Here is a 26,173-nt window from a genome sequence, read left to right as displayed (position 1 = left end):
AATAAGCCAGGCTAACAGCCTAGCTTTGCTTGCTCTTTTCTTTTTTTTTTGGTAAAGGAGTTTCTTGATTATCTGATCATGTATTTTGGATGACTTTAAAGAGCCTGGAGGAGTATTTGTTAAAACAAACAATTTAGGATGTTGGAAACATACCTAAATCCAGTGCAGAAGAATTCAGGCTCTGTGTCTTTTGAAATCCAGACTTAACTCTATACACTGTGTCTCTTAGGACAATACAGATGCCCCCAGTAGATGTAAAGGTGCCCCCCAAAACCAATATTCCCAGTTTCCTGTGTTTGGGAAGGAAGGATGGATTTTTTTTTTCTTTGAAATTTAGGTGTAGTTGAAAAGGAAATGAAATAAAATATTTGAGATTTCCTGCAGGTTGGAAATCACAAAAAGGCATTTCAGAAACACCCACCAGCACTCTCTTTCCAAGGCCAAGTGTGTCCCCTGATGCTTGCAGCTGTTCATGGAAGTGACACACTTGTCAGTCTCACTGCTGCCATGTCCTCCTGGAGCCTGCATCCTCTTGGCAGTGCATTCATTACACTTCCACTTGCTGTAGAGAGCCCTTTCCCAGGGTGTGTAATTCAGAGTGCTTGTGGGGCAGTAAGGAATCTGGAAGCATTGACAGCCCAAACTCCTAAAGGCTTCTCAAGCTTCCAGGCCCATCAGGGATGCACTTGGGTCCATGTCTCAGTCAGAAGCAGGATTTTCAGACTTACAGTTCAGTAACAGAGGGGTTTGACTTGGAAGTCACTTAGAAGTGGGGAGCCTTTTAAGTCTTCCTAAATCCGTTGCCTCAGGAAAGAGTTCTGTACTTCCATGATCTTTGGTTATTGGGCACTCCTCAGTGGGAGATCTGGGGAGTGCCAGGAATTTTGTTCTAGGATAAAATAGTGTGCAGGTTAACCAATTTTCTGGAATTCCTGTCTTTAAAAATAAATAATAAATAAAGCCAAAACAGTTTAGTATTGACTCCAAGGCGGGAGCTGCAGAGCCAAGGCCCTGGAACATGAAGGATTCCATTGTTTGGGAAACCCAGCTCTGTCCCAAGGTCATAGTCCCAGTGAAGACAGGTATCAAGACATCCTTCAGTCCTAGAATATTCTACTCCAAGTTTCTCCTGGATTTCACTAGAATGTGGCCTTGGCTTTAAAAGAGCTAATTAAAAAAATAAGACACTTCAAGGCAAAAATGTTGGGGTCAATTAATGGATATTTTCCTCCAGTCTTATTTTACTGAATAACTAAACAGATTTAGCCAAGTGTAGTGTTGCTATTTGGTTCTTTATAAGCAGCAGCTCCTAACCCTGTGTTTTATACTGCTGCAGTTCTCTCCAATTACCTTTAAAAGCAACAGAGTCCTGTACTATCAGATCCAGACTTAGTGTGCTTTGGAGCAGAACACTGGCAGCTTGTAAAACAACTTTCTGCAGCTGCACACGGTAGGGAGAAAAGTCTGCAGTCTTATTTTCTGTTGGAGGTTTGTTTCAGGGAAGAGAAAGGCCTTGATTTTGCAGGCAATCCTCATCAGCAGAATAGCTCCGTCAAACCTGCTATTCACTGAAGCAAATTTGAGCAATTCTGAAATAGCTTTAATTGATACCAAATTGCAGATCAAGATCCAAGGGCAGAGGTACACGGGGAGTATAAAAGGGTAGTCCTTAGTCAGCTGGTTTAACTTCCACCGTAAGTACTGCATTTTCCTTGTCACTAATATGCTTGGGAAATGTTGAATTAATTTTACTGGTAAATTAGTGATGTTTATAACAAACAAAGCCACTTAAAAAAAAAAAAATCTCTTCGTTGGGATCATATAATCTGCAGTCCTCTAATACTTTTTGTCCCAATAGCCTGATTTTGAAAAATATATTTCCTAGATAAATAGGCAAAGATAATTTTGGGAGGTAACCATAATCATAATAATCCTGGTCTATATGGCTCATGTAACTAGCAAGGGCTTGAGAACACCAGCACCATCTGTGCAAATATATCTGACACTTTGCATACTGATGTAGTTATTGAAGTTATTGTAGTTATTAACCTGTGTTTTGTTTTTCTAAATTATATGGATTATTATAGATTCCTCAGGTAACTAATTCTAGAGTCCTATCCATGTTTTAAAAGTGTACTTTAGGAACTTTTAGACTCACAGTTGCTTTTCTTTTCCCATCCTTTTAAAGAAGTCAAACTTTTTTAATATTTTCATATTTTTACTTCTTTTTTTTTTCGATTCTGTTTCAGATTAACAATCAATTTCAGGCTAACTAAAAATAAAAAAAAAAAAATTGAACTTGTTTTAAATTTTCCGTTTCCCTGAAAGTATTTTCCCATACTCAAAAGTAGCACAGGCCTCCATTGCGTTTCTGTGCAATAATTAATCTTGCTGTTTCGAAATAGGTCTCTAGGTAGCATTTTGCAGTTGTCATAGTATTTGTGAAATACATACACATGGATGAAAGTGGTTTGTTGTGTTTTTTTTTTCCCTTGAACCTTTTTTCCTGCAGGCTCATGAGGCAACACTGGAGGCGAGGGCCAGCCCGGAGCTGAGTGATCGAATGCAGCAGCTGGAGCGAGAGGTAACGCGCTATCGGGAGGAGTCTGGCAAGGCTCAAGCCGAGGTGGATCGTCTCCTGGAGATCTTGAAAGAGATGGAAAATGAGAAGAACGATAAGGATAAGAAGATAGCAGAACTAGAGAGGTGAGAGTGGTAGAAAGTTAATAGAGGAGCAAAAGAGCTGATTGAAGTTAGAGGTAACTTAAGTCTGGTTTTTCTTGTCGTGAAAACTTTTAGAGTGCCTATTTTGGGAAGGTCTGTTTAGAGTTTTTCTCTCTTCAGTCCTTTATTGTGGTGGATTGTAAGCAAGAGGGTTTCTTACTGTGTGCTTTCCTTACCTGGCTGCTCAAAAATAAGGCTGATATAGCTAGAATTAGAAGGGTAGATAGAACTGTGAGGGAACGGAGAGGGTAGGAAAAGTTGCTGACACTGCTGTGTTTCTAGAACAGTTCGTTGTTTTGATTTACTAAATTCCTCAGGCATTTCTCTCACAAAACAAATAAGACAAATGACTTTTAAGAGTTTATGATACTAGTTACTCAGATTCTTCTGACAAGTGACAAGTGACTCTTTGTACTGGTAGAGACACAGGTAAACTCTGTCCCAGGTGAAGCCTAATGAATAGATCTGCTCTTATTCAAACAAAGTGTGATTCGACCCTTTGCAGTATTTTCCATCTTTCTGTTGGAGCCAAGGTGCTCAAGATACTTTTTCAAGACTATAATGCCCCAAACAAAAATTATGATTTATTATGTTTCCTTGACATTTGTTTCACAATTATAAATAGTAGATCTTGGGAAAGACCTGAATTGGATTCTGTGTTCTCACAGAACATTTTCTCCTTTTCTCACCTTACAGTGGGCCAAGAGGGAATTTCTAGGCATTAGAAATACCTGTTTGGGTTTTTTTGTTTACATTACTATTGACAGTGAAGAATCACTAACTTGGAACAGCAGAATGGAAATTTGATTGTTCCCGTTTGCCTTGTACCAGAATAGTCTTTCTAATTTGTATCTCTTCACTATTCAACTGCTCTCTCATTTCATGTCAGGAAGATTAAGGCAAGAGGTTCTGCATTCAGTGGTTATTTTTAATTGGTTTGCTGATAGTCAGATTATGGGCCCCTCTGAACGATTTGAAAAATTTTTGTAGGAGTCCATTTTCTTTTCCTTGAAAGTTACAGAGCTCCAAAACAGTTCAGCTTGTCACCTGGATTTCTTCCCTCTTTGTCGTTGAAAGCAACATCCTGTTAGTTGTGTTGAAGTTGTCTTATTTGACCTAAATTCTTTATACTTATGGCTTGAACACCCAAAGATGAGGATACATCCTTTTTGACTGTCTTCCCTTTTTTCCTATGTGATAAGAATTTTCAGCCCATTGATACATAATGTATTCAGCAGAACATCCAAGCAATAAGTTGATAGAGTAGGTTCATTAAATATAGACATGGGAAAGCTACACTGCAGTTACAAATCATTTGTTTGCATGATTTTTTTTCAGTTCTTTTGAGGTGCCTATCTCAGATGTGAAGTTCACCATGTCATCGTCTTAGGGCATGTAAGTTTATTAGGGATCAGGTATAAGCAGCAAATTTCCATTAGAAGGAAGGTATGAGGAAGAAATATGTTTATAGTGCCTTAATTTTTTTTCTATGTGGAGAAGTAACTTCTGTTGAGGAAAAGCATGTCAGAAATATGCCATTCCTCAGCCTGATTCCTAGAGGAGAATGAAATGACAGGAAGAGAATCTTCTTACCTGTACTTGTAATGCAAGCCTCTAACCACAATTGGGACTTGCAGCATCAAATACTGAATAGACATGTACAAGTGTCCTATAATCAAAAGAGTTTATAGTCTACAAGGGAAAAACAACAAATAAGAACAATTAAGATGGGTCTCATTGTCTTTTACAGATAAAAGCATTGGAACCCAGTCTTCAAAGAGTTAGATAATTTTTTTCTTTGAAAAGATGCACTTCTAGAGATCTGCAAAGCAATTATTGTTTTTATGTTGCAGGGTAGTTCCTTGCTGTTTCAGTCACAGACCAAACTCTTGATATGAAAGCATAAAACCCCCAAATGACTGGACTTCATTCCATAGCAATTTGGTGAATACTTTAACTATTCAGTGTTATCCATTCCTTCTTACCACCTGATCTTCACTCTTATAAAAAAATTGAGTGGACTTCTTCTCTTTTTAACTTGTCATCTTTTTCTACTGAAATAACATGGAATATGTTTTATTTCTACTAATGAGAATAGTTGTATTTCAACTATGTAAAAGGCTGCTTTTGTTACCATGTGATTTCCAGCAGCTGAGAAAATCAAGGGAGGAAAACTATCTAAGAATATTCATGTGCCATAATCACTGTAATTGGAACTAGAAAAAGTCTTCAGATCTAAGGTGGATACTGTTAGTGTGGTGAATTAGCAAAGTATCAAGACCTGAAATGAGTTTTCAGATGGAACTGTAATATAATCACAGCACTGGAGAAAAAAGATAGAAAGTTTCAGAGACTTTATAGTGAAGTTTTAATTAGTAGTTTCTCTTTTTCTGAATAATTGTTGCCATTTCTGTTTGACCTTAATTGTTTTCAGCTGCTCCCCAAACCACTATTCCCTAGAACCTTAATTTATTCTTGTGAGTTTTTGCACAAAGCAGAGATTTTAACATGCCTATTACATGTAGAGGTTAGTCCTGGTTTTATCTACCATGCTTGTTTATAAAGTATTCTTTCATGGCTGAACTTATATATCCAGGCATGTTATATGGATGTTTTAGAGCTAGAGTCTTAGTTTCCTGGGAAAAAATAGGTATTTTTGCCTTTTAAAAGTCATTCCTAAATTGTGGTCCATGCAGAGCGAGCTAGAAATTATCTTGGCTTCTGATGCTTCTACAGCTGTTCAAATTCTGCTTGTGCAAAGAACCCCAATGCTTGCAGAAGTATTTGTCAGCAAGCAAAACAGTGAATATTGCTGTCCCTATCAGGAACCATTAGTATTCTATGTAGAGCAAGATGAGAAGAAATAAGTCACATTCAGAGAATAACTGTACTAACAAAATTGGGATTTTTCAGAAGATAAAGTCTCTCTTCCCTGTAGTTTTCTCTTATGCTAATTATATGTGACAAATAGACCGTCTGTGGTCAGGAAAAGAGAAACAGTAGCACAGTTTCATCCATGGAAGAGAAGAAATGTGTCACCTTTTAGGGAGGTGTGCATGGAGGAACAGAGAAGGGGAAGAGACAGTGGGGAGAGGAAGATGAAATAGAAAGCCTTTTCAATGTAGGCAAAGCTGCCTTTGGTTTAAATTAAAATGAGGAGGGAAATGCTTCCACTCTTCAGTAGCTGTTGCAATTTCTGGGTGGGTGACATTGTTTTTCAGCTGTGAATGGGAAGAAAGATTTAGTTTTGGTGCATGCTATGCAGAAGTTCAAGAAAACACGAGGTTGAAAGCACAAGCTCATTAATTTATATTCTCTCTGGGGAGAATTATGCTTTTTCTTAAGGGATGGTGGACCCTAAGTCCACATTTCTTCTGTGGTTGAACAGCCCTGTAAGTTTTGTTTGTGTCCCCAGTTGCGATGGTGTAGAGGGTTTTGTAGCTGTCTGGTTGTTCACTTCCTTTATAACTAACTGTTTGCTTTTTGTATTGCCATCCCATGATCTCCCGTCCCTCTCCGTAACTTTCCATGTTTGTGTTTCGTTAACTCCCTCGCCTCTTCTTTCCATTGCCACTGTCCCGTCTTGGTTTTCCACGAGTTGTTTTGTTTTGTTTTGTTTTGTCCGGGCGGGGTTTTGTTGCCCGTGCCTTTCCTCAGAAAGCACGCCTCCCACAAACTGCACCCTCCCTACCAGGTGTCGGTCCCCGCACCGCAACACGTAGGGGGGTTTGTGTGGGACTTCCTGGGAAAGTGAGTTCCTCTATAAGGCTTCTGTTTTCCTCCGGGCTGGAATGTTGCCACTGGCTGCCCAGCTGCTCCTGCTGCTCCTGCTGCTCTTTGGGTCTGCTGCAATTACGCTTTTTTTCCCCGTGGGTCAAACAGGAACTAGTCCTGTCATGTACGAGCTCTGACAGTCTCTGCGTTCGACTCACGTCACAGTGGTTGTGACCACAGTCCAGGGGAGGTTTGCTGCTAAATTCTCCCTGATTTAAACTCAACAGAAGCTGTTGCTTTTCAGTTCTAATTCTCTTGCTGTGTTTTAGCTTTGGTTCTAATCTCTGCTATCAGTTCTACCCGAACCAGCCAAAACTCAGTGTTCTTCAAGTGTTCTAAAGTGTGTCATTGATAGAGGTCAGTATTGACTTATTCTTGAGGCTTATTGTGATCGTTATCCTGAAATAAGAAAACAAACAAAAAGGAAGGTAAAATAAGGAAAAATAATGCTACTTATCTGGGGCATGGCCTTCACAGCCTTCAGATGGATAGTTTACATGCAGACCTATTCATCTGCATGTATTGTGCAAATAAGAACTGACTTTGTAGTTAAGAGGTGGCAGTAAATATTTAAGTATATGTTGCTTCAGAAGTAAGCACTGAGTGAATATCTGTGGAAGTGCTGGTTCCAATTACAGGTTTAAAATTGATTTTCATTCAGCATACTCACTGTATCAAATAGGTAGCTCTTGTAAGGACACAGGATTATTTTCCTGGAGGAAGCTTGACTTCGATTTGGGAACTAAGGAAGACGGCGCTCAGCTTTGAAATGCCAGCGGTCCTGTTAAGGACAGCTGGAATTGGTGGCTATTTTAAGAAAGAGATTTTGGAGAGTTTTTCTAAAACAAATTTAAGGATTCCCTGTTCAAGAGGAAGCCTTCCAACTTTCGATTTGTAGCAGCTAAAGGGTGTACTCCTCATCTTCAATATTTCTTCTCAAGGGTAAATAAAAGATAAAAAAGATTGGATTATCTCAAAGGAGTGCAGAAAAATGTGGACAGTAGAATGAATTGTATTACTTTGTATGTCTTTCAGACAGTGATATGTTTGGGTAGTGTTCTGTGAAGGATAGATGGAGAGAGAAATTAGCTGTATTTTCCATCAACTTTACAGTTTCCTAGAATAGTGTAAAGGAAACTGTACTAGTAAATTATGCCCTATGCTTAAGCCAACAATTTGAAGTTGAAATACATATTTTCAAACCACTACTGTCATATTATAATAATTGTCTTTGGTCTTCAAATTGGTTGTTTCTTTGAATTTTTAAATAATTTTTAATAGAATTTCTAAGCAAGAACCACATCAGGACATATACATAATTTAAAGTAAAAGGGATGTTTTCAAATTAAAGAAAGGTGTTTATAAAGTCATAATCATCACTGTTAAAGTTAACCTTGAATAATTGACGTAACTCATTATAGTCCTCCAAAAATAAATTGAATTCTGATTCAGGCATAGGAAAACCTGAAACAATTAAATATTATTTTAAAATACTTTAATCCATTTTAGTGCCAGAAAACATAAAAGCAAATCAAATATATTTATTTTATGGTTAAATGGTATTATTACAAGGCAGAATCTATTGTTGTGTTTTTCATCCAATTTCCTCACAAATCTGTAGCTTAAGTGACTATTAACGTTCTAAGGTAAATCACTCACAGCTTAGGATATTCCAAAATGAAGATTGCCTTATAATTATAATCTCCCTCTTATGTGAGCATATATAAATATTGCAGTAAAGCAATACAGCCTTTAACCATATGAACAAATTTTTTCCACAAGAATGCTGCCTTTGGCGTATGAAGGACATAGCTGAAATTGTCCCCAAAAAATCCTGGGCGAGCTTGACACCTGTTGTGGAAAATATCAGTAAGATTTGTTAATCTTTGGCAATCAACTGAGGATGAGGTTTTGTAGTGGAAAAAAGTGGTCAGGCTCTACCTCAGAGCACACTGAATACTGAGATTTTCATAATTTCTGAGCCAGGAAATGAAGAAGTAATTTCTTTCTTCTCAGTCTTGCTTTCTCTTCCTACAAAATAAGCATTACACCTGAAGTCCGATATCAGGTTTCACAGAGGGAAAACAAAATACATTTTAGATCAACATAAGTGCTTGAAACAGATAAAAACGGAAGATGCAGGCACCTTCCCTTACAGGTGTTTAACTTCAGGCATTTGAAAACGTGTTAATTTTCAGAAGGCAAGTGTCTGTCCTCTGAAAGTCAACCTTTGTTAAAGTGCCTAAAAATCAACACTCAGACTCACTAATTGCTCTTGAAACCTGCATCTAAGAAAGGAGAGACAGGGAGACAGTGCCAGTAATTGCAAATCCATCTGTAGAGAGCACCAGATAAAAAAGCCATCATGGTGATTTTACGGTGACTCCTCAATCCATCCTCACCTTTTTCATATAATGGGATATCCTTTCTCGATTTGTTCTTTATTTAGCTGTTCTTTATTTCCCATTCTCTCCCTCTTCCTGTGTTTTGGGAGAAACTGAAACTTTGTGATATTGCAGAAACAGCTGCTCTGAAATACAAGGTCAAAGAACCCCAATTAGTCCAACCCTTGACATGGTGAGAGGTCAGGGCTGGTGCAGGCTGTGGCTGAATGGGCCTGCTGTGTTATCCCATCACTGAAACACCTAAAGCCTGGTATTTGCCCTGGTATTATGTCCATGTTCAAGCAGGCAGGACTGACACTATTAAACAGTGATTCATGTCCATGGAGCTGAGTACAGACCGACTCCTTTGTTAAATTCAACCATGGGCTGAAAGCGTGGTTTGTCTACTAATCCAAGGCTAAGGATCTGATCTTGGATCCTCCAAGAAGGGCCCTGCACTAGAGAAATACTTGCAAGCAATGAGAAGCACTGATTGTGAGCTTTTTTGAAGGCTTCTTTTCCTGCCAGGTTTTCTGTAGCGCTGAAGTCCTCTTTGTTTTTATCATTAAATCAGGGTGGTTATCAAGCATTCCCTCTCATGCCTATTATCTCTAATGAATGTAGCTGTCATCTGCCTGCACTGTAGCAATGATGGGTTTTATTTAGCAAATATCTCCTAATCCAGCTGTTAGATCAGTAGAGTGTAAGAGCTGTGATATAATTAAAATAATTCTAAAACCCAAGAAGAAAAACTCTCATCTAAATAAGGAGCCTAGATTGCATATCAGGTTTTCATTGTTGCCTGCCTTTATTACATCTTTTCAAAAACTGCTTTGTAGCTTTGTTTCAGTCAACATCTTTGAGCAATATGAGGGTATCCATACTCAAGCTAGTACAAAAGGAGTAAAAAAAAAAAAAAAGCACCAAAAATTCTATTTATACAACTGGCATAATAGAAAAAAAAAAAAGTGTCAGATCCTTATGTTGTCTTGCAGTACAGAAAGAACAAAAGGAATATCCAGTAACTGGCAGTAAGGCAGTGAAATAGTAATATTAGTGACTATGCTTGTGCTCTTAGATCCATGCATGCATGTGCATATGGATGCACACACAAACCTTCTCCCTCTGTCTCTCTCTTCTCTATCCCTCTAAATATCAACCCAGAAAGAAAGGAAGAGACCAGACATCATTCTTTTTACCAAGAAAATGTGTCAGAAGTGGTAAACATAAATAGCCTTTGACAGACACAAGGAAGATCAAACGCCTATTGTTCCCTGTCAGACTGCTTTGAAGGAATGACAGAGTAGTAAATATACACAATCACTCACTGTCAAACAAGTGGAATTCAAAGGTTGACTGAAAATCATTACATAAACTTCCCCCTAAGTACATCTGAGATTAATTTAGCGGACTTGTTTCCCTGTAATGTGCAAGGATGTGGAAAAAATTGTAGCTGGAATAATCAACAGCTTTTAAAATATATTTTTTCTTAATTAAAATACTGAAGTGTTCACATCTCACAAACATTTTTGATCTGCACCCAGAGATTAGATTTAAGTCGGCTTTATCTTTAAGATTAACAAGACGGTATTTTAAAAGAAAATGGCTTTCTCTGAGACAGCCAGTTGGCATTACAATTGTCTTATCTCCCTGCGTGACTGTTGCATCGGAATACACAGTTAATGGGGCTGGGCAGAAACGCTGCTGCTGGATCTTGTAAGGAATGCTGCAAGTGTGTGTTGTTGCTTGAAGGGAAAGAGTGCGAACTGAAAGTGATAACTTTGCTATGTGATGGGCATGTGAGGGGATGTCTCTGAGCCTGCTTGCTTGGGGCTGCTGCCTTGGGCAGATGCTTGCTGTGCTCCTCTGCTCAATTTCACTGATGTAGCCCCGTGCCCTGAGGCTTTTCCCCTCCAGACCTCCATTTGCTTCCAAATAACTGGCAATTTCAGGTGTCTGCCATGGTTTTAGTTCGAGTGATAAGCACATGGACAGATTTCTGTCCAATTTTAATGTACTTTCCGACATAGTCCTTATTTTTGCTTGGATAAATATTAGTTATTCTAAAAATCTACATTTAAAAAAGAAAATACTTTATACCCCATAAAAAAAACACAAAACCAAAACATGGAAAAAGGGGCTAACAATTACACAAAATGTATTTTTCTTTAGAAGAAAGAATTTTATTCCGTAACAAAATGGAGATGTACCAATAATTATTCTCCATTTAAATCCCATGCAGCTGGCTAAATAATACTTCTGCAGCATACAGAAAATTGCAAGTGACCTCAGCATAGTGTTTTATGTACAGTTTTGCCTTCATCCTGTGCCAGCAAAAGATGCTACACTTAATAGCAGTTGAAAGAAGAGTACAGTTCCTTTAAATTCAACAGGGCTGTTCTGAGTTCTAGCCTGTACCTTTTTTCACTGTTAAACTGGAGAAACAATATCACATCATTACAATAGAACCAGGAATTGCAAAGGATTCCTGAATAACAAAATGAGAAGTCTTAAATTTTTGTAATTTAGAATCAGTAACAGTCATTAAAAAGGGAAGCTTTTTTCCCCCTGCCTTATTTATTCCCATATCTAACCAAGTGTTTATTTTCACATTTTTCTTCCCTTTTGTTAAATTTGTTGGATTTTGTCAGAATTAGTCACAAGTTTTTCTGTATGAATTAACTGAGGCTTTTGGAACGTTATAACCTGCTTCAAGATCAAATGCTGAGTTGTGGTATTTGGCATTTTACAAGTCTCATCTTTCCCAAAATCCCCAAATAGCACAGCCATTACAACAGCTGTCCTTGAAGAGCTTGATTTGAAGAGTGTTAGTTTAGAAGCCAAAGAAAAGTACCTTTACACTAGTTAATCTGTTGCAGACCAACAACAGCTGCTTGTACAAATTCAATACCCTACATGGTTGATAGTCAAATTTATGCCAGAAATAAGGACTCCAAGTTTCATTTACATGCCTCCATATACCGAGAGTAATAAAGAATATAACAGTTAGCCTATCCAATAGAAATATTTTTCTCCAGACCATGTCCTGCCTTTTCAGAGCAAAATTTTGTCATTGGAGAAGTACAACGTGTGTTGTAGAAGCCAAATTGTCCTTTGGACAGAAGGACATTTCCTTTGCCTCTCTTCCACTGACTGAAAAAGCATCAAATTTGAAACGAGATTAAAAGCTCTGCAATTTTTGGCTCCTTGTTGCCTTCTCTTGGTGTTATCAGTGAAATTGACAGCAGATGCCTATGAAAGATATTGGAGACATTTTGGGGGGAAAAAAATAATAAAAAAGCAATAATGAACCTATGGGACCTCATGTTACACAGGGGACTCCAGCATTTTGTCTTGCTCAGTTCTGCTGTTGAACAATGTTGGAGAGAACTGTCAAAAATATACCTGTTTGGTCATTATTGTTTTTAGATTGCACCTTGTACAGGAGAATTATATGGCAGGAAGAAGAAACAGATGCTTATTTGGTTTCTCTTTGGAAGGGTGTGTTCAATGTCAAAACTAAGAAAAACGAACTTTTACTCTTTGCCAAGTCTTCAGGTCTAGAAGACTTTACTCTGTGGTTGGGGTTTTTCTCCTTTCTATTTGGTCCCTTTAGACAAGTCGGGATGATCTTCAGGAAAAGTGAAAAAAAAATGTGTCTTGCTCATGGAGAGAAAATAAGCCCCTAGAAGATGGCATAAAGGAACACATAAGGTTTCATCTTGGGTACTCAAACTCCATATTTTCAAAATGTTTGTTAGAATTCTGGAAGAAGGATACTTGCTAATGATGTGATTTAAATCCAGAGTTTTCTAAAGTCAGCTTATTTCCTTTTTCCAAGAACTGTTATGTATTGGAGACTATTTTCTCTGCAGAAAGTTGCCTCTAATTGAAATGGTGTAATCTAATGTAAAGAAAGGTCCTTTTTTCTTTTCTTTCTCGTTCCCTTTTTTTTTTTTTTAATTAGATATCTATAAAACATGCAGCTCTGTGTTTGTGAAGGATTGTGTGTCTGTGTGTCATTACCTGATTTATATCTGCTTGTTTTGTCCTTTATTCTTGAACTGCTTTATCTCTGGACACTGTTTTCACAAACTCTTAACTCTTTCTCTTTCGCATCTCCCTCCTGGATTTGCTGCTTCCTTCAGCCTCACCTCAAGGTCAGTATTCGCTTTTAAAGGGGTGTTTATAAGACTGTTGCCTATTCAGCTGAAATGGAGATCTTGGAGAAGATTGCACATCAAATTACATGATTGCAAAATAAAAGATCAGACATTTGGTTAGGTCTGTGTAGGAGGATGGGTTGAATAGGGTGCATGTTTAGAAGAAACCTGTACTTGAAGGAAAGAATTTACATCAAACCATTGTAAATCAATGTTGTGCAGTAGGGAGAAGGGGGAAGACTAACTAGTGAAACCTTTAAAGGGAAAAAAATACAGGAACAGGAAACTGAAGCAAGAGTTTAAATATTACTGGGTTTATCTGTTACTTTAAGAAGAAAAAAGATTGGCTATTAGCCATGTTTTCTGATACATTACATGCTGTTGAGTGCAAAACTGGTTCCTTTTAAATACTAGTCATATGTACTTTAAATGTTGGGATTTATCATTTCATCTGTGCCTGAAACCTTACAGTGATGTTGCAGAACTAGTTTGGTGCATTTTCAGTGTGCTGTGCTGTCGGAAAGAACTAAGAGCTGAGGGCTAAAGATAAGTAAATTAGCAAGAGGATAAATTTGTTGAAGACACAAAGTGATAAACTCCTGAAAAAAACCTTACCAAGAGACAACATGTTTTGAGTCTTTCAGCCATGGATCATTCTTCTATTTTTACATTTTAAAAGCAGTTGCTAATCATAGATTTTGGGATTTCAGTGGAGTAACTTGGAGTAAATGTCTGTTTAGATGACATAATTTAGTCAGACTACATCATCTACTGACTCCCAGTTGCCTTTGAAAGGCTCTGAAACCATTTGGGATTGTAGTCTTTGCTGATAAAATCTGTTTGGTGGAAAGCGTCTGTGACTCCTGACAAAAGAATGGTCAGAATTGTTTCAGGCAGTGTCTTTGCCCAGGAAACCACTACTTAATGACTGAAATTCTGAGTTATCAACCAAAATCTGACTTTCCTATTTGTGTTGAGCACTGAAAAATGTGGTGGTGAGTGGAATCCCCCACTGCTGCGATGCCGCTGACGCCTTTAAATTGTACTGGTGTTCTGACCTTGGTTTGGCACAGACGTTGCACTTGTGGCCTTGTCTGCCTATTTTCCTTCCTCCCACAGGCTGGAAAAACATTGGAAGTTAATCATGTTGTTGTCCATCAATATCTTCCGTATTCAGTGTATCATCCTGGCATACTTGTAAGTGCCAGGGAGAGGAGGGCTGTCCTGGAATGACCCTTTCTTCAGATCCCAGAGAACACAAATGCCCGGAAGTTTTTCTGCCCTGTGAGCATTCTCCTATGGAATAAACTCATTGTCTTTTCCTGCATGACAAGGACTCTGTTGGCCAGTCTGTATTTGCTGGTTACCATCGTGAATGGAGTTTGATGTGCTTTGTCTGGCTGAGAAAGTCCTAGATGTTACGGAATAAATCCCTCAGGGCTGTTTCTGCTTCAATCCACGTGGCTTTAGGCTTTTATCAGTGCCTGCACCTGTGCTGGAATTCATGATGAACAAGAGGGGAAACATTTTCAGGGTGTGGCTTTGGTGTGGAGTCTTCTAAGACTTGGTGTGATTTCTCCTTTTCCAAACAATGTGACCATAACTTTCATTTCTGTCATTCAGAGCGTATTGTAAAATTTGTCTAGGAAAGATATGGCTGTGGTTTGAGGTGGCCAACTGTTAGGAACTTCTGGTAAGAAACTAAAGAGGTTGTTCGTTCTGTCCTCATAGTGGGTTTATGGATTTTTTAAATTTTCTTTAATTTTTTTCTGTTACTTTTTTTTCCAGTCTTAAAATTAACTGCTAGGATGGTTAGTTGCCGAGTCTTTCATATATTTGTCAAAATTAATCGAGAGTTTAAGGAAATAGGTGGAATGACTCCTTGGAACTACACAATTCCTGCTGCCAGGAAACAAAGTTAAAAGATTCTTCTGAAGACAAATAGAGAAATTATGGGGCTTGCAGTACTACTCATTTTCTTTCCTATGTATTTCAGAGTTTGCCTAATTACCGTTAACTGCAACATGTGAAGAAATAGCTGTTCTGTGAAGTTACATTTTGCCTTAGAACCTACTATGGGGAACCAGAACTTTATTTTTCTCTGAATTATATAAAGCAGTTTTTTTTTTTCAGACATCAAAGCAAATGTGTCTCCTGGAAAACAACTGAATATGTGAAAAATGTGCTAGGTAGGTCTCTCTTCTAGAAACAGCAAAAAGTACTCTGAATTATATCTGATCTCATCAAGAACAGCTTTGCTTACTGTAATCAGTGCAGTACCTCTGAATTTTCTGATCTGTCCATTAAGCTTTCATCCTCTCTCTCCTGTTGATAAACTCAGAGAATCAGAATATGACACTGTAATCCTCATCACTGTTGCTGTTATGACATGTACTTACTGCTCAGAAGTCTTAAGGACCTAGAGTGGATGTCATGCTGATTCACAGTAAATAAAATAGACTTGGAAAGCGTGGGGATTAAAGCAGTTTTCCATAAGGAGTTTTTGCTCAGCATTTCTGATGACAGCTTTACATAAAGAACTACCCAGTGCTGGCTGAGTTCAAGAGTAACAAGCCAAATAACAATATTCTGATGTCATTACCTGCATCAGTGAAAAGAAAAAAAAAAAAAAAGAAAAATACCATGAAGTCATATGCTACAGTTCTTTTAAGTTAATATTTTTTCAAGGAAAGAATGAGCTATACTGATAGAGCAAAAGTAAGATTTACAGCTTCAAATTGGGTGACAATCAGCTTAACCGGACAGGAGGCCTCCCCCAGGGGGCTTGTCTTTCAGTGTCCTGCTTTCTAATGTCAGATTTTCTGTTGGTTTAGATCACATGGCTGATTGTATTGTCAGTCATCTTTTGAAGCAAGTAATCCAGTTCTTAAGGTTTTCTGGATTTTTGGCTATACCAGTGAGAATTGGATGCTATAAGAAGTAATAATAAAATACTGTAAACCTTATTTCCACAAGCAAAGTGGCTTGGTGATTAGATGAGTGCAGACTGGTGGCATGAATCCAGATAAAAGTCTCCTAAGAGCGTCCATGTAAAGTTAAATGTCAGTGTAACAACCCAAGTGTAGCCTTATAAAATCAAAGTAAAAACAAAATACTAAATCTCAGGGGATTATTTCAGTCCTTTTTCCAGAGTCTTAAATTTATATCAAACTGAACATGTCTAACCACCAAAGAAATATTTAAAACATTCCATCCTTCTATAAGAAAATGACAGGTAATATTGCATAGAAAGTTGAGCAAGTTCAGGAAACTCGGGATAGTATTCAATAATTTAAAAAAAAAAACAAAAACAAAAAAAAAAAAAACCAGAGTACTTAGTTACAGGCATCTAGTCTGTGGTACTTATGGGTTTTTCAATGAGCTGGAAATACCTTTATACAGTGACTCATGTGATGTACATCCAGGAAGCTGCGGATCAGAGGACCAGCGAGTGCCAGGGCAGTCAGGAGAAATGTCACTGGAAGTGTGGCTGGCTCTTTAGTTTCATACCCTCAGAAGACTCAAGGTCTTCATTCTACCACAATGTCAGTCACAAAACAGTCAGGAAGTGATAAAAATTTCAAGCATGTTGAGTCAGCAATGGTTAGTTTTAGCTCAGCAGAGACAAAAACATTGTCTTCAGAGAAGTTTCCATTTAAATTTCCTTGGCTTTCTCTAAAAACTGTCAATCTCTACTAGTTGTTTTCTATTCAGTATATATTTTCTTTAGTTCTACTTAGACTAAAAACAGTTTTATGGAACTCTTTATATGAAGAAGTACTCTGCTTTGTAAGAATTGCCTGTCCTTGAGAGTGAGAAGTAAGGCATCTTAGAGATGACAGTGGGTAAAGGAAGAAATGAAGGCATCAGACTTGGCTGTGAAGGTTGGGTGGGGATGAGTAGGTACAAAACAGAACTGTGGTTTTCCTTAAAACAAGTCACTGTCATAGCCTTGCAAATTTGCTTTAGGTATAGTGATTATCAGAGCTTTCTTCCTGTGTTTGAAGTGGAATCTGTACCTTTTCTGTCAAAGGCCCTCTTTTCTTGCCTCATTTGGCTGCATCTTTTTAAAGCAAAATTATTCACAGCTGTATATCATCTCAGAATTCTCACTTTTCTGCAGTCTTGCATGATCTGTTTCCTATTACCTGCTGAAATTAATTTGATTATAGGAAACACTGATGAGTTGTTTTTCTTTTTGTGTTACTGCTTTGTTTTCAGCACATGTATACACAGAGGGTGTAGCTTTCCTGTGGGGATTTGAACCGAGGCAGCATTAGAAAGACACATGACTGGATATGGCGCTGGGGAGGATGTTTGTGTGTCATCAGAATGCTGATCAGTGTGAATTTTGAAGAGATCAGAGCCAAATGCTCTGAGAGATTAGAGAAATTCTTCACAATTTGCTTTTTTTTCAGATATAAGAAAAAAGGCGTGGGTTTTTTTTTTACCATAGTATTGAAACATTGAAAGTCAACATTATTTTTAGAAAACATTTTAGAATGTGTCTATGTTCATATATCCCAAAGATGACAAATTACCTAGCATGTCATCCTTAGAAGATTAACTGAAATGATCATTCAAACTTCATGCAACATTAAACATTTTGACTAACCCATATGTGTCACATCACGTTTAGTCAAACGAATAAAATCTGAAGGTTATTTTTCTTCTTTAATGGCTGACTTCTGTGCAAAATGTTATCCTCCCTCCAAAAGGCTAGATTTTTATTTCTACTAAAACTCTAAAAGCCAGGTAAGTTTATGGACAGACAGTGAATGTAGTATATATCTATGGTAAAATAGTCTTGGTGCAAATGATTCCATAACTGACAGTACCACGAGCTTTAACAGATCCTGGGCTCAGCATTAATACAATACAGAGAACTCAGTTGGGCAGGAGACCTTTTTAAAAGGTTGCTGGAAAGGGTGACGAGCTCAGCAGCTGCTTTTCCTCCTTTTCTACTGGTAAGGACTCTTTTCAGATCCTTGAGTGTCGTGGCAGAGCGTGCAGGAGTGAAACATTACCCACAGAATTGGAAGACCAACTTACAGGCCATTTATACAAATTAGAAATATTCAGATTGATGGAATTGGATCACATATATACAAGGTTGCTGAGGGAGCCAACTGATTTCATAGCAAGGACTCTTCCTATCATCTTCAAAAGCTCGTGGCTGTCAGGGAGAGTTCCTCATGGCTGGCAAACATCACGCCCATCTTCAGGAAGGATGAGAAGGAGGATCTGGGGAATTGCGGGCCAATCAGTGTAACTTCATGTGCTGGGAGGGTTTTGGAGCAGATCCTCAAAGTCGCCTGCAAGTACCTGAAGGAAAAGGAGGTGAAAGGGAACAACCAGTTTGGATTTACAAGGGCAAATCATACCTGACCAACCTGATTGCCTTCAGTGATGAGGTGACTGGCTCAGAAGGGAATCCGCAGCGTTCAGTGTCTTTTTAGTGATGTGGATGATGGGGCACAATGCATGGGGAGTATCAAATGGATCAAGTCCAGCAGGCAGGCTGGTGAGATGAGAAGGTGCTGCAGCACATGACATGCAAGGAGGGGTAGAGAGAACTTGGTATGTTCCAGTCTAGGAAGAGAAGCCTTGTGGGAGATCATACTGTGGTCTTTCAGCTGTTTAATGGGAAGGGGCCAGGGAAGAGAGTCAGACTCTTCTCAGACGTGTTCAGTACAAGGCAGAGAAGCAAGAGACACAAACTGCAGGTTGTTCCAGTGTAAGTCCCAATGAGATAATTGGCAGAAAAAATTCACAGTGATTAGTCAGATACTGAAACGTGCCCAGAGAGGCTGAGGAGTCCTCAACACTAGAAATCATCAAAACTCATTTGAACGAAGCTAGGACCAACCTGCTCTAATTTGGCCTTGTTTTGAGCAAGGTGTTGTACCAGGGTGATCTTCAGAGGTCACTCCAACCAAAATTACTCCATGATTCTAACTTACTATGGTAAGTTAATCTGTGTTCTAAGACAAGCTCTACCATTTCTGTGTGGTGTTGGTAAGAATGTGCTGCATAATAGTGACCTGGTAAAACAGGATAAACAGAAGTTTTCTTGTTATCTCATCGCACTAGCTGTAAGAAAAGAAAGGAGTGAGAAAAATATGTGAAAATATTTCTGGCAAATTTCTTCTTGCATTCTCAGTTTTTAAACAATTTTGAAAAGAATTGATTCTTTCTGGGGTAATGCATCACTGTGCTGTATGTCAGTGTGGTGTTAATAGACTTTTCATAAATAATAATTTAGCCAGACGTTTCTCTTTCAAGATTTCTAGTATAGCTCTTGCCTTCTTTGCCATCCCTAAACACAGGTACTCCCAAACCTTATTGCTCTTAATAGAATCAGAGAAGATAAAGTTGGAAATTATATTTCAATTTTTTTATATGTTCTCTGTAAGTTTCTCTTGCTGACAGAGAGCTTAGACTGGGACAGTGACCTCACATCTGATAGGGTGGGGGGTTACTATTCTGCCTTTGTAGTTCCCAGGTTTTCTGGTATGTCTTGTCGTTCAGGTTGACAGAGCCATTTTCCATTTGCAGTTTTCACATCCCTTTTTGTCACATCCTTTATCTGGCTCAGGCTGTGGACAAATAAAATAGGTCCTAGTTGACTCTGCATTTTCTTCTCAGCTCCCTTGTTGAGGCAGCATTTTTCTCCTGTGAGATTTTCAGCTGGCTGGGAAGTCGCTCCTCGTGTGTTTAGTCTGTGCCTGTGCCTAAAAACTGAAATCTTTTGTTCTTGTGTTACTTGTGAAGTTCAGGTTCCATTTCTGACCTGCACACAAGGTGACCTCACTGCCTCAGGTGGGGGCATTGGAACCCTCGTGTTTCTGATGTGCCTTTCAGTACTTCCCTTACCAACTGAGAGCATTTCTTCCCTGGTCACTTAACTAATATTTTCCGTCCTCTTTCTTGTGGAACCAGCTTTCCTGACAGGCCTATGTGTCTTCTCTGCAAATAATTCCTCATCTTTTGGATGAAAAGTGTGCTAGATAAGCATAGATATTTAATACGGTTTATAGATCCAGTGGACACTTCTATTGCTGACACTCAGTTAATTTGAAATCACTCTCAATCAGATTACTGTAAAATGAAAATAATTTCTTATCCATGAAATCCCAAGTAGACTATTAGAGATATTGCTAGATAAAAACATGCTTAACATTCTTAGGTTAAGGTTAAATTAGTAAGATCTTTTTTCCCCCCCTTTTCCTTTCTCTTCTGTGGCTCTCTTCCATTTCATTGTTCTGACAGGGTCGTGTAGTCAAGTATTCCCTCCTTCTGCAAAACATTTCTTCATTTGCGAACAATAGAGGGCCCTTTTGTGCTGGAATATGTCAACTTTTCTAGCCAGTCCCCTTGAAGTACCCCAGGCAATTCAGACAGATTTAATCATGCTCTCAGTAACTTACTTATTTTCCTTCTTATCCAGCAGATAGGATGTTCCTCTTAATTAAAAGGAATGGATTTTTTTTCACTTCCTTGGAGAACAAAATATATGCAGTTGTCAGTTTCTGTTTGTGGCTGACTAATTAACTCCTAGCTCCAAGGGGTGAAGTGCCTCCTATCCCTTTAGTGACCCAGCACACTCCGTTCAATGTGAAGTGCTTTTAAATGGAACATAATTATGCATCTATTTACAGTACTGAACAGATCTGGTAGAAATTGGGATTAAGCATGTTGATAGTTTCATAATGACACTGGGGTTTGAGTGATGCAGTTCCAGCGTCCTTCTTTTAAACATTTTGGAATGAACTTCATCATTACAAGTAACTTTATTCTTTTTATAAAAAAAAGACAAGATGGAACATGAATTACAAACTTGAGTTGCAAATCTCTCTCTGTAGATGGACAAGAAGAGCTTCATTTGGTCCTAGAAATTACAACTGCCAACAACTGGCAGTTGCCAAACTGGTGTGCTCAGTGCCAGCCTTGACAAAAGGTACCAGCCCAACAGAGAAGTGAGGCTGCTTTCCTGCTAGTTCCTACTCTCCTGTGTTGCTCAGCTCCCTCCTAGCATGTAAACCTGTGATTTCTCAAAGCCATGAATTTACTGTAGCTCACCAGATGGTAGTTCTGGGAAGCACATGTTGTCTTCCTTCACTTTCAGCATCAGTCCAGCTTTTGGGTTTTTCAATCCCACTGGTGCTAATAGCCCTGACCAGATTGTTTCTGTTCTGAGTGCCAGCAAAACTCAGATTGTCTGCAAACTTCCCTTGCTTTTTTAGTGTCTTGAGTTGTTCATGCCATGTTTGATGTAGTTCCACATGCTGGGAACTAAAAGAGAGGTAACATAATGCAGCTTTACCCTGCAAGGATCTGTAAGGATAAAGAATCTTACCCATGCAAGCTTCAGTGGGGATGCTGTATCTTTGAAAATGCATTATTTTGGGAGCATCTCCTGTTGTACATTTTCTGTTTTACCTATATTGTGTTCATCATTGGTTCTTTCCATTGGTTTACCTTACTCACTTATAATCTGCATTATATGCTCACTTTAGTTCACTGAGTCTGTGATGTTTTGAAACAAGTGTATTCCATTGAGTTTTTGCAGGATGTCTTGAATTCCTCAGGTAATTGTACCAAATAAATAATAGTATTCACGTTGTTAACTTAAAACTGACCACTAGCTAAATATACACATTCACTTTACTTTTAAATGTATAATTTTTCACTTTCATAGATAATCAGCAGAACATGTTAGCAATTTCACTTAGAAACCCAAATAAACAACTTAGAAATATTATTTTTTTATTACTAACTCCTTCTAGCAGTATATGTAAAAGATATCAGAGCAAACACTTTTCCAATATTTGGCATGTCAGCATATTTTAAAGGATCAGTACCTCAGTCAGTGTATGGTGTCTTTTCTTTTTGCGTTACTTACTTGCTCCTCTTCCCCCTTGAACAAAAAATCTTTCTTTTCTTTTCCATCATTTACTTCAAGGCCATCCTATATAAATGAAAATGGGATAAAGCATTAAATGAAGTTGCTGGTAAAAACTTTATTAATAATAATGGCCAGTCTTCACGAACGAAGAACCGGGGAAGGTCTTTACACCTTCCAGCCTGCGCATTGGATTTTTTAGGTGAGACACAGTGTGCGCGGAACTGAGCCCACCCTTTAATCCTGAGGTTCATCTGCCGGGGCCAAGCACGCTTGGACGGTGGCAGCGAGGTCCTCAGGACGTAGATGGATTGCCTTTTATTAGGCTACTGTACAATTACACTTTATAACTGCAAAAGTGGCCACTGACTTGGAGTGTGCAAAAAAAATGGGTTTTCCTGGTGAATTTGGAGTACAACATTTATGTAATAGCTGCTACATTTAATGTCATTTCTTCTTGAAGGAAATATTTCATGATCATATCTCCCAAAAGGACTGTTCCCTATAAACAATAGGCAGAGCTTTTGTTGGCACCGCACAGTGGCATTATATAAAGATTATCAGAGGGATGCAAATAACTGCGGTTTTTCACTCCTTATTTTATGACATACCTTCTTCCCTTTCTTGTATCTCTTACTTTCAGCACAGATTTCACATTTTAATAAGGCATATGCAGATGTGTGCTCAAAGAGACGGGGCCTGGCACGCAGTTCTTGACAGTTTGTTTTCCTTTCACAGCTTATTTCCATGTTCATTTTGAGTATGCTTGGGTAGCACGAGCAAATGACAGCTGAAATACAGCGGAAGGGATCTATTTTTAAATGCTTCAAACTTCAAACATATTTGTAACTCGGGCGAAAACCTTATAGTGTGAACAAAAGCCAAACATTTGGAAGATTATTTTAAATAGAAGGGGTAAGTAAGTATATGCTATTCTCAGTTTTGGGAGCTCATATGAATTCCTAGTGCTCTTTCATTATAGATGTAATCTTCCCCAGGTCCATTTTTATCGCTAGATCATACTTTTTTTTTTTTTTTTAAATAGATATAAATATCTCTCACTAGTTACTAAATATCTGCACGGAAGTTCTAATTTTGAGCCATACTGAGTCTGATTAAAGCAACATGGCTTTGAAATTTTTTAATTAGTTTAAAGGGCCTCTACACTGCTGCTTTCTTCCTTATGCCTGTCTGCACAAGCAGGAAGCAATCAACAAGAAAAAAAACCCCAAAATCAAAAACACCACCTTTAAAGGAATTTCAGTTGATTTCTTGAAAATTCCAAAGAGGAAGGAATATGTTTTCTCCTACATCTTGGAATAGTGGAGATTGCTTCTTAAATTAGAGGTAGATTTATTTCAAGGTAGAAAGGGACTGGAAATCTGTTCTTGTATTTCTATCCTGTTTTTACCATAGCCTCGGTAATTGTATGTTAGATTTTCAACACCGCTTATATCTCTCAACCTCCATTGTGTATGGCTTCATATAAAAAGACAGATAATTTATAGAAAATATATGATATTTGTGTTACGAATATTCTTCTTGACAGCAAAGGCTGTTGTTTGCTGATTTTTTCTAATGATTAGGAGTGTTCTCCAATTACTTGGAAAATTAGTTCATTGAAAGAAGGCAAAAAATGTCTCGGTGACAGGCTGCATCAAGGCAATTGCCCTGATAGGGGGATCAGCTCAATTAAAATCTTAATTTTGCCTCATTTGTCTCAAGGTCACCAAATGAAAAGTAGTTCACTGGAGTATTATAATTGCCAAGATAAAGAATTTATCATTCTGAGTACATATTCCAAGCTGGAGCTAATTTAATTAGTGAACTTTATGATCTCTAAGGATATCAGTGAGAGTACATTTCAGATGTCTGACACATGGGGCATCTTGTCACCGGATTTTTTTTCTTCTATTCTCCTTCATAACATATTTAAAAATTATGTATGTATTCAAAATACTCATGGACATTCTTCGTAGTTCTGTAGCAAATCCAGTTACTGTGGAATGGCAGAAATCCCTCAAATGCATAAGCCAGTAACCTTGTCCATGCACATTACCAAGGCTTTTACAGCACTCACTGATCTCCAGAAACCCAGTGGTGTTTGGTTAACTTGAAGAATACTCCTTAGCTGTGTTCTGGAGTCCTGCAAGCTGCCAGACTGAGAAGACAGTGTTACAGCTGGATCAGAGGAGGAGGAACTAAGCCATCTGCACTGTTCAGATGGGCTGTTCAGCCCTGTGTGTGGTGCATTTATTACAAATAATGCCGCTGTCCCTCCTTTGCCAGGCAGGCAGGAGTCTGTAACAAATCATCTCAGTAGGCATTCTTCATATTAACCTGATGTGAGCTGTCAAAGCCTCTGCTTCAGAATGTGTTTTATAAGGGGAGTTAGCTCTTACTAAATCTGTTTGCTAAGCACCCAAAAGAAATATGCCAAATGTGCCATTCTGAGAGGCATCGTGGTCTCTGTTCGCTACCAGAAATTGGTCTCACTCAGTGATTCTCTAGATGATGAAGGTGCTGTAGCAAGGTGCAGTTTGAGGAGCATGATAACATGGCTTTTCACTCAACCCCATCCTTTTGGATACTTTTCCCAGTGTAGCCTCTGGGAATGGCCAGCTTTGGATTAGATTTCATACAAGTTTTCCATAGTGCGCAGGGTAACCACTGTACAATTCACATCTGGAGAGAGAATCTGTTAGATTCTTCTTGAAAACAATGTTGGTTTTAAGGAGATAAGCTAAATTATATAATATTTTTATTAAGGCATTTCAATGTCATAAAATCATCAGGCTTTTAGCCCTGAAATGAACTCGTTTACGTTATTTCAGAATGGTCCTGCTATCATCACTGTCCTCACATCCTTTTCTGTGAGCAAGACTCTGTGTTCTCATGCATGTATTTCTTTTTTGTCAGAAATCCTCTGCCACTGAGTTACTACATTCATTGTGCTTTGGTTTTTGTCCTTGGTTTGTTTAATATCTTTTGCTGAGGACTGGATTTTCAGTAACTGTCAGCTTAAAAGTGTGATTCTTTAACGTATGGTATATCAAGATGACCGGATAATGTTCAACTACTATCCCAAATTTCTGCACATTTTTAGAAACTACTTTTCTCTCTTCATATCTGGTTTATATACATAGACATGTTTTAAGCTACTCTAGTGTGGTTCTTTCTTAAACACTCTGCTTTTTGGTTTTTTTATTTTGTTTTGTTTTGTTTCAGTGGCTGATTTTTACGTTTGATTTTTGTTTTAATTACTATTTGTACCAGATATTATTCTAGAAGGAATTAAAAGATCTCATGCCCGTCTGAAAGAAAACAACTGCTGGATTGTGATTTGTTTTCTTTTCTGGCTAGTGGGACTGCAGTTAAAAAAGACACATGTGATCTTAGATCAGAAAAATACCCTATGAAACCTCAATAAAATGCCATTCATGGGGAAGATTTTATTGCCGTTCAGAAAACACGTCTTTCATCAAAGCGGCACAGGTCTCTTGAGCAGAGAGGGACTGGCTGTGTGTGATCTGTTCACAGGGTGGTTGGTTTGTGCACTGAAGTTAAAGAGAACAGCACCTTTGGGACTTCTTCCCATACTCTAAGGGCCAAATTCAACTAACCCAGCGTGTTGCAGGGGGAAGGACTCCACACCAAAGCCTAATCATCCGTTTTATAAATGTCATTTTTGGCCTTGCATCTGTTTGCTCAATTAACAAAAGCAGAAGAAAAAAATACAACAGAACAAACTTATTTGTTGAACTACTGGATGCTTTTATTAAGGTCCTTAAAGTATTTTTCTTAACAAAGGAATACCCATATCGTTATTTCCCAGCTTTATTTCGGAGTTCACCTGAAGTTTAATGGTCCCAGCTTCAATAAAAACTACAAGTTGCAAGGCTTTCAGGTTAAAGGTTTGTTTTCTGGTTCAACTGCTGTTGGCTTTCAAAAATAGTTTTCAAACTTAACATGTAATAATTTGATATTTAATCTCTGAAGTCTGATTTCAAATTTAATATCAGTCATGAAATTATGGTAACAAATTCATTATTTTCATTACAAAGCTTGCTTGCTAGTAAGTAGGTGCTGAGAATTTAAATAGCTGGGAAGCTGCACATTAGTTTTATTAGTGTTTCTTTAGCTGCACATTAGAGGGACGAGGATGTGTAGTGGATTTTGTCTACAAAACTGGAATTAGAGATTAGTGAAAACATGAGGTGCTA

General features: G+C 38.2%; 1 protein-coding gene across 12 annotated transcripts in view; it reads left to right on the top strand.

Moving 5' to 3' along the window:
- Positions 1-26,173, top strand: part of ERC1 (ELKS/RAB6-interacting/CAST family member 1) — a 301,902-nt gene that overhangs the window by 122,168 nt on the left and 153,561 nt on the right. For 9 of the 12 annotated variants that reach the window (XM_027905963.1, XM_027905952.1, XM_027905928.1 and 6 more), the window contains 2 exons: positions 2,513-2,706; positions 13,031-13,042. In XM_027905963.1, the coding sequence (XP_027761764.1) occupies positions 2,513-2,706; positions 13,031-13,042 (206 nt within the window). The remainder of the gene's footprint in view (positions 1-2,512; positions 2,707-13,030; positions 13,043-26,173) is intronic. The other 3 variants (XM_027905936.1, XM_027905919.1, XM_027905903.1) reach the window with 1 other exon arrangement.

Source organism: Empidonax traillii, unplaced genomic scaffold, assembly GCF_003031625.1.
Source record: "Empidonax traillii isolate 1590-97213 ecotype Southwest subspecies unplaced genomic scaffold, ASM303162v1 scaffold25:size3598162, whole genome shotgun sequence".
Taxonomy (NCBI): Eukaryota; Metazoa; Chordata; class Aves; order Passeriformes; family Tyrannidae; genus Empidonax; species Empidonax traillii.
This window is presented reverse-complemented; position numbering and strand designations above follow the sequence as displayed.